The following is a 9,769-nucleotide window of genomic DNA, read 5'->3' on the forward strand; positions in this document are numbered from 1 at the left end:
TTCTATCGTCATTGTAGAAAACTCTGTTTGAATGTTTACGGTTTGAATTTTGAAGATCAGCGAGATTTTGCAGATTTTGAAGGGGTTCGAATTGTATGAATTGTATGAAGATTTGAAGATTTTTCAGCAGAGAGGTTTTAAGAAATTGGATTGAAATACGTTTTTATGTTTTAAGTTTTTTAATTAATGAAATTACAATTATACCCCCTTGTTGACATAATGTGGTATTTGTTGACATTTTGTTAATCTTGTGGATTAGTGGCTCATATTGCATCTCATTTCTCAATTTAGCTAAATAATTTCAACCTAACAAGACCCTATATATATATAGGGAATTGCTAGAATGACAACGCCAGTTTCAGTGACACTGTGCCACCAATCTTAAGCGTTAAATTTGGTGTGAGATTCAATTTTAAAGTTACATCTGGCAGTTTAGATTTGTTATTAAAATGAATAAAAATATTGCTAAAGGCTATTTCTGGAATTCACATTTGCAGCGGTTTCTTCTGAAACGCAATTCATGAGATTTCTTCCTTCTCTCTTTCTTCTATTTTCGGCATTTATCACTGAAATCTCTAGCAAAAAATCGCGATAACTATATTCAATGTATGCGATTGTTTTAATCTTAAGCGCTATTTCCATTATCTTCTCTGAAATTTTTCCTTCAATATTCACTCAATCTATGGAGAATGATGTTCCCGCTGATATCCATTTCACTGATTTTGAAGACGGTAAGAGGCACTTTCCTTATTTTTCGTCAATTTAGGAGGGTACTCAATTTTTGTGTTACTTCTGTCTATCAGTCGTTAATCAATCCATGGAGAATGATGTTCCCGTTGATACGAATATGACCTATTTTGCAGACGGTAAGAATAATTTCTACGTGTAATTATGTTTTTAGATTTTGTTGGTTATCTATGTGATTAAACTTTATGTAATTGTGGAGTGTATTTTTTTTATACATGAACTCAAATTCACGACATTGATGTGTGAACTACCAAGTTTGCATCTTCATAGTTGTAATCGGCAATGAATTATATGTTGTCGCAAATTTCATTTTTGACAGATCGTGTAGCATGTCACAAAGCAGATAGCGCTGTTATTAATATGTTGTGTTGCTTTCTGATGTTGATCCATTTGCATTGCTTAGTTGATAAAATATATTTGCTTTCTTAAATATGTTTTTTTGTCGGGACGTTTTGGTGGGTACAAGGCATAGATGGTGCATGTGGCACATCACGCTAAAGCTTACTGACAAAGTCCCAAGGAGATCGCTAGAAAATGAAGATTTGAAGAAAGAGATAAGTGCGTGTGTGTGGTCTGATGTATTAGAGCCAGTTGAATTTGAAGAGACGTGGATGGGGATAATGGAACGTTATGAGCTACTTGATGTGGAGTGGTTTGTAACAATGTTCCAGAATAGAAGGATGTGGGTCCCTGCATTCTTCAGAGATTTTCCTATGGGGTCGCTGATTAGGACCACGTCTGTATCAGAGTGCGAGAATAGTTTTTACAAAACATTTACAAGGCCACGCTCAAATCTTGTGGAATTCCTTATGTGCTTCGATCACACATTGGCTGCTCAGAGAAATTCTAGCTCTAAGTTGGATTATGTTGATTCAACAATCATCCCCCCATTTTCCACTGACCTGCTTCTGGAGAAACATGTTGCGACAAAGTATACAGATTGCATGTTTAAAAGAGTAAAACAAGAGATAGTGGATGCATTACACCACTGTAGTACTTATGGAGTGTGCAAAAATGATGTTTCAGAGATCTCCACTATACAGGACTTGTACGGTAAATCATATGTGGTAACTGTTGGGACTACCGCAGCGGAAGACACGGAAACCAAACAGGTCCTACAACGGATCTATTTAGGTGATTATGCATTCGACTCCAATTTCATGCAATATTCATAGATCTATAGGTAAAACATCAAATAAACACATAATCATGCATATTCGATGTAGATTCGATTATTACCTCATCTTGATCCATCATAGGATCGAAGTTGCTAGCTGCACCACCCGGAGATCCTTGGTTTATCGACCGTGAATCTTCCAACCTATTCCCTAGTCCTTGATTCTCCATCCGTGTGGGCGGATCTTAGATAATCAATAATAGTCTTGATGAGATTTAGAGAAACCCAATCACAAACTCGATATTGTCTTGATCTAATCCTATGAATTAGAATAGAACAAGAACAAAAACAAAATCCTAATTCTCCCACGTGCCAAGGCACGAAAACCGAGGCAAGGAGAGAGAGAGAGCCGGCGACGGCTTCTAGGGTTTAGGGGAGGAGTGTTGTGATTAATGGTGTGCTAGGGGGTTTCCACATCTCATCACTATTTATAATGGACTTGTTGGGCTAGGTTGGGGATCCATGGAATGACTTAAGTGTTGGGCTCACCCATTAGATAAATTACTAATTAAATCAAATGACCCATGATTTAATATATTATCAATGGAATATTATTTTATTCCACTAAAGAATAATATTGCACTCCCACTTAAATCACCAAATTACAAATAACTTGGGTCCATTTTATTTTATAATATTTCTCGCGTTTAAGATTATCTTGATCCATCAATTTAATTCTTTTGTCTGCTATGTGACTAGAATTAAATTAATTCTCCAAAGAGTTTTTCTAGTTTGAAACTTTATTTATTATTCGTGGAATAAATTCCAACTGCGCAGTTTTCTGAATAATAAATTCCTCTTTCAAACACCTCTTGGGGATCACCCCTTAGGGATTTAATCATACCACACTGGGCACGCGAATTCTATGAAATAATATTCCAATACCTTCATGTTATTCAATTACTACCACCCAAGATATCATGAACTTGAGTTACGTACAAACTCTCACATATTGATAAGTCAAAGTGGCGTTTGATTGAATAAACAATATTGATATTAATATCATAGACTAGAAAATACTAAACTTTCTGAAATATATTCTTTCAGTAGATAGCAATAAAGAATACATTTCGGATTAGATCCTTTCAGTGCTTTACCACACCGGTGTTACTAATCTCATCTTAGGTAAGAGAGAATTATCACAAACACCGCAACCGTACCAATAGGTAGCCAAAGCCTATCTAGGTTGTGAATACGTTTTTCTTCTTACTAGATCTGGCCAAGTCCCCTACTGGAAAACTCATGAGGAGATTCATCGAATTTCCCTACTTGACCTTCTTAGTAAAAAGCCTTAGACTTGTTTATTATATTTCAATAATAAACCATTATATTATATTATTTATTCTCATAAATAGGTAAACAAGTGGACGTGGCGTTTCTCGTATACATGCACAAGCTGACTGTACAAAGGCATGTACGCTCGAAGCATCTTTTAGTATACAAACCCCAACAGTAACATATCTGATTAGCGAAGATTCTTATTCATGCTCATGCAAGCTGTTCGGAAGGGAGGGATTTCTTTGTAGCCACATATTTTTGGTTTTCAAGAATAGGTGTGTCAAGGTTATCCCTGACAAGTACTACAATGGGAGGTGGTTGAAGTCAAGTATATCCAAACCTGTGCAAGTGTGCGAAATTTCGGTTGATGCCAAGCAACTTGCACATAATAAAGTAGCAGATATCTTCTTTGGTTACATGCAAAAGGTTGATGTTGAAACCATCGAAGCATTTTCAGCTGCAATGCAGGATTTTGGGAAAAGAATAGAGACGGACTCAACAGTTTTGCGTTATGTGGAGAAGAGGAAAACAGTTGATGATTTCTATTTCATTGGAAGACCAGATGTAGTAGAAGTTCATCCTCCAAAAGTGGTGAGGACGAGAGGTTCCTGCAATGATTCGGGCAGCCGTATCGTGTCGGCAAGAGAGAAGGCTATTACATTGCAAAGCAAGCCTAAGCGTAAGTGTGGGAAATGTGGAGAGGTGGGTCACCACGACGCTAAGAATTGTGGAAGACAAAAACATTAAATGAGTCTATACTTCTACGGTGCCTTGTTACTACATTTGGCTATGTTAACTCATTTTAATTACTATCCACTGTATTTTAGTTGCAGAACTTATTACCAATTGATGGGATATATTCATTTACTGTTTGGTTAAGTTTATGGATTCACTTAGATTGCTTGGACACATTAAATTTATTGCTTGTTAATGTTTATGGTTTTGCTTGGATTTAATATAAGCAACTGCTTGCATATATAGGATTGCGTGTTAATATCGCTTTAGTTGCCGGTAGATCCAAATGAAAACTTTTGTTAGTAGAATGTTGTAGACAGTACTTATAACCAAATGCTTGGTTACATTAAATTTAATGCTTTATTATGTTTATGGATTTCCTTGGTTGATATTGCAGCACTTTATTTTGCTTTCCTAATTAGTGTTCAAACATATTTTACTTTATTACTTGTTAATGTTTATGGTTTTGCTTGGATTTACTGTAAGCATCTGCTTGCATATACAGGCTTGCATGTTAATATCGATTTAGTTCCTGATAGATGCGAATGAATACTTTTGTTAGTAGAATGTTGTAGAATGTACTTATAACCAAATGCTTGGTAACATTAAATTTAATGCTTGATTATGTTTACGGATTTGCTTGGTTGGTATTGCATTAATTTATTTTGCTTTCCTAATTTCAACAGTTCGAACATATTTCGCCATAAAGAAAAGAACAAAAAAACGAATAACAAAATTTTAAAACAAAAAAACCCTTAAACCAAAACTAACTAATATTCAAAACAAATTCTAATCAGAACAAAGATATTGTCACTTTTCAAAATCAATGTAATTCATCATTCAAGGTTTTGGGAAATTTGCCACCATCTTTTCAACATCAACGGTTCCTTTACTTTGTGCCTCTTTCATGTGGCTTGTTGTTGTTCTCATCATGTAATCAATGACCTTGTTTTCGTTACTATAGATCATAGCTGTAACGAATTTCGCACGGAGCAATTGGAATGCCTTCGATGGCTTGTTGGTAAGGTCGCACTTCCAATCTTTAACCTTTGTCCCCATATACGTCTCCATATGGCGCATAGCATACACGCCTATATCTTCTGTAACTCCATTTATTTTCCACTTGAATTCCAGCACTTCAGTTGTAGCTTTTCTCAACATCCGCCCAAAGCTAACACACTTGCTTTCCTCCAACAGCTGTATAAACAAGGAAGACTGCAAGCAAGAAAAAAAAGGGTAAGTTCAAAATTTCTCATTTCACCTGTTGCGCACTTGGAGATGGAGTGATTCTGGCCACCGTGGTTCTCATCGTTATTTTGCTGTTGTGTAACACCGCCTTGTGAAGGCGAAGAAACAATCTTTATTTTGCTTTGTTTAGTTTGTTTTCGTTTCAAGTACTTGTTGGTTTTTAAGTTTCGTAACTCTAGTTTTTTGCTTTGATCTACTGGATTTGAACCTATTTCTCGTTATTATGGAAGTTTATGTTAGTTTTTGTTGGATCTCGCCGAGTTGATGTTTATTTCTTACCTTTTACTTTCGTTCTTGTTTATTGTTGGATGTTTGGAGCTGAAATCTATTGGTTTGTTGATGGAGATGTCTGGATTTGTTGAATCGTGGTGGATTTGAGTTGGAGTTTTGCAATCACACTGCCATATCAATTTTCAAAAGGACGTCCACTCTGTCTGCTGTCAAGTATGTACACTTTAGACTTCAAAAAGTCAAAACATACAACGTAGTATAAGTATGTCGCTGCAATTGGGAAGAAGACCTGACAATTAAAAATGTGGTGTCAATTGAAAATGGAAAATGTATATATTTTATGTGACGAAGAGAGTATTATGCAAAATAAGTTCATGTTTTATACTTCATTAATTAACGTATTTAAAAAATTATTCATAATTAATAATATTATATCTCTAGCTTTCATATCATTAATTATTTCTATATCATTACTCATCTCCATCATATCTTTATGTTGTAACAACTTTCGGCAACATCGACATTTAGAAAATATACTAGAACTAGACTCCCAACATCAAAATCACGCGTATGCAACTGATTGTGAATCTAATTTTTAAGATCAGTACATAAGAATTTGAATTGGAACTCAAATTGAATTAGAATAGGTATTCTATGAATTGAATCAAATGGAATTATATGAATGAAATGTATTGTAAGTTGAAAAAGTTTGTGCAATTATTTCTTGGGAAATATCTACTTGAGTTGCTGGAACAGTGACTATTCTTAGTCCTTCGAGAGCAATCACATTTTTAGGTGTGTGCTAACATTTGTGCTAATATTCGGCTCTTTACATGCATAACCTTCTTCGAGCATATAATATTTGTGCTAACAAACACTCCAACCGTCGATGTCTCATTTTCTTTTTACTTTATCATATTACATATTCACATTTCTACTTTTTGAAAAAAGTCGCATTATTATAAAAGTTATATTTTCTCTCTTCACTTAACATACTAAACAAATCTCCTAAAATATCATACCATCTCACAAATGTAACATCTTTTGTGCGACAATGAAAATACTATTTTCTTGTCACGAAAACTCTATAACTCGTAACATTTCGTTAAATTAGCGTACCCCGCAAAGAAACATATTCCGTCATGTATTAGGAGTCACATTTGAGTTCAGCTCAGATTTAAATTATACTATAGAGGAGAATGAGTACAAATATAGTTGAACGTGGACCCATTTTTATATACTCCTATTAGTTTTATACTCGCTTCGTCCTCGAAGAGTATGAACTTTGGGTTCGGCACGAGTTTTAATACATTATTGGTAAAATAAGAGAGAGTGAAAGGAGTAAAGGAATCAAAAGAAAGTGTATGCTATTGAAATAATTGAATAAACAATTATATAAAACTCTCTATGATGATTAACCAAAAATCAATCGAGAATGAACATGAACCATAGAGTGAAATCGTACCTTATTTGAATGACAAAATTGTTCTACAGCAGTTATGAATGGTCCATATTGAATTGAATGGCATAATTGTTTGTTATGGATCTTTTAGATGATCAAAGACGTTCTTCACAATATATGTAGAGAGAAGAATAAAATATTAAATAATTCTTCTGACATGTGGAGACCATAATCCTATCTTATATTTACGTAAAATATACTGCCGTTTATTTCTATTTTGTCCCTTAGCCAATAAAAAATCTCATATAGTATCTGTACTTATTTCCATAATAATTTAATTCTTTCCTTTAGCCCAAACTTCAAACCTTAATTATTAATAAATCATTTTAATTGAATAACTGAAAAATAACTATAAACATCATACTAATCACGTGAAAGCTCAATATTTGAATCATGCATATAAGTAGAAGAGGACCACGAAGGGAATATTATATATTATATTTATATAAAACCATCGGAGTTGGCTGGAACATTAGCCTTGTTGTGTAGGGAGAGGGTTCAACACCTGCTTGGGCCTTAATTGATGTCATTTTGTATTTTGTTTCTAAATTTACATTTTTTTTCGTCATTTTGCGTTTTGTTTCTACATTAACAATTTCTTTTCCTTTTTTTGTGTGACTTTTTATTTTTTTCTTTCTTTATCTTCTAAATTAAAAAATATTTTGGGGCTATTTTCTATAAATAAAAACATTCCATTTTAAGAAACTCTATTCTCTATATGAAGCGTGACTTATTTCTCACTTACACACTTTCTTTCTATATCTCTCTTACTTTACTAATTTTGTATTAAAATTTATGTTATTTCAATAGTTTCTATTTTTAGAAAACGAATAAAGTATTTACATACTACTCATGCATTTTATTTCACCTACATTTTGCAAAATGATGAAAAATATTGTTAATTTTTTATTAATTAATAGCGGTCGCTTATCGAAAGGGATCACCTCATACAAAGCATACAACATTTTATAATACACTACTAAATATTTGACAAGTGTATCCCATTTTATGATAAAAAAATTATTTCTAAAAATTTTCCCTTCACTTTCTCACTACTACATTAAATCAAAATATGTATTGTTAATTCATGCACTTTTGCTTATTATATTTAATCGAAGAAGTTACGTAATTGTTGTTAAAAATATTTAATAAGTCAAATTTTATTTACTTCAAAATACTTATAAAAAAAAGATTAAAGTTTTATATATTCCATAAAATTTAAAAATTTTATTTTTTATTTATTTTCTAATTTTATTGAAATTATTTCATTTTAAATACATGTAAAAGATGTTGATTTGATATAAAAATGTAATTAACTAAAATTTAACCAAATTTCATGTTTTATATAGCTATTATTGAGATAAAAAAAATAATAGTACAAAATATAGTACTCCATAAAAATAATTGCAAAATTTTAATTTAATTAATTAAATAGTTGATTCTATTATAATGAGTTCGGATTTTAAAAAAATATGGTCAACTAATTATATCAAATTTTAACATAATAAAATTTTACAATTATTTTTATAGAATATATATTTATTTATATTTAGATAATAGCTATATAAAAATAAAATTTGGTCAAGCTTTAGTTTATTTTATATAAGACCGACGTTCTTTTTATATAAATCTTTTTAGAGACTGTAATTAATAATAATAATAATAATTAAGATAGATAATTAAAACTCTGAGTCCTGAGTCCGCCACAAGCATAGATAATCATCATTTTGCCAGTGGATGCGCATACGCTCATTGGACAGGCCGGATTGCCTTCAACGCATTACACATTAATCATACCGAGACCAGTTGGCCACCAACTGTGGCTGTGGGTGCCCTCCTATTTGTATTTAATTCTGTTTATGAAAAGTATTTTCCATTTATTTGTGTTTATGGAAATGTCACAGCCGACGTCAAAAGAATGACGGCAGCGTCCCTTATCTACCAAAACCAAATACCCTTTTCTTTTAAACACGTGATTTTTTCACAACTTGTTCAACTTGCTATTTGTATGAAATTACATGGAAACACAAACCCACAACAATATTACTCATTACTCTCTCCAAAAATTATACTTTAATGTTTCCTGATTTCCCACGGGTGCATGCACCTTCCTTCCCTCACCCTATATATACCCCACCTTCATAAATTCTCAAAAAAAAAAAAAAAAAAAAGAATTTTTCTCCCTTCACCATTCTTCCTATCCCAATTAGCCTAGCTAGCTAATTCATATTAATTGAAACCAAATCCAATTAATAATTCTTCAATCCATGGCGGATTTTCCGTCAAGTTTCACCAGCCTGATGCCCTGCTTAACGGAGACATGGGGCGACTTGCCGTTAAAAGTTGACGACTCCGAAGACATGGTCATATACGGCCTCCTTCACGACGCCGTTAGTAACGGCTGACGCCGTTTAGCATGGTCAAAGCCGAGCAGATGGCCATCACTACCCCGTCCGCGGCTGGAGCAGCTCGGCCGCGGCCAGGAGGCCTAACAAGGGGAGGCACTACAGGGGTGCGGCAGCGGCCGTGGGGGAAGTTCGCGGCCGAGATAAGGGACCCGGCCAAGAACGGGGCCCGGGTGTGGCTCGGGACGTACGAGACGGCTGAGGAAGCCGCCGTGGCTTACGACAGGGCGGCTTACCGAATGCGCGGCTCCAAGGCGCTGCTCAACTTCCCGCACCGGATAGGGTTGAACGAGCCCGAGCCGGTGCGGGTCACGGCGAAGAGGAGGTCGCCCGAGCCGGAGCTGGAGCGAGCCGCGGCTCGGCTAAGCGGGTGAAGAAAGAGGAAGGAGGCGCCGAGAGCCAATCAAAATTGTATCAAATTGAGTGCAAGTTGACGCCATTGATAGATGGCGGACAATTAGTGGTGGCCTGATTATAGGCTGGAAA

General features: G+C 34.5%; 1 protein-coding gene and 1 pseudogene across 1 annotated transcript; both read left to right on the forward strand.

Moving 5' to 3' along the window:
* The first annotated feature begins 1,226 nt into the window (after window positions 1–1,226).
* LOC125189800 lies at window positions 1,227–3,949 on the forward strand. The gene is made up of 2 exons (XM_048087032.1): window positions 1,227–1,678; window positions 3,478–3,949. Exons 1-2 carry the CDS (start codon window positions 1,227–1,229, stop codon window positions 3,947–3,949), a joined length of 924 nt encoding a protein of 307 aa, XP_047942989.1.
* Window positions 3,950–8,959: 5,010 nt separating this feature from the next.
* On the forward strand, window positions 8,960–9,769 carry LOC125190458 (annotated as a pseudogene).

Source organism: Salvia hispanica, chromosome 5 (assembly GCF_023119035.1).
Source record: "Salvia hispanica cultivar TCC Black 2014 chromosome 5, UniMelb_Shisp_WGS_1.0, whole genome shotgun sequence".
Classification (NCBI taxonomy): Eukaryota; Viridiplantae; Streptophyta; class Magnoliopsida; order Lamiales; family Lamiaceae; genus Salvia; species Salvia hispanica.

Excerpts from the sequence above, each read along its gene's own strand:
- LOC125189800 (XM_048087032.1), top strand. The coding sequence starts at position 1,227 with ATGTGGCACATCACGCTAAAGCTTACTGACAAAGTCCCAAGGAGATCG. Across the intron at positions 1,679-3,477 it reads GAGAAACATGTTGCGACAAA|GTGTGTCAAGGTTATCCCTG; the intron begins GTATACAGATTG and ends TTTCAAGAATAG.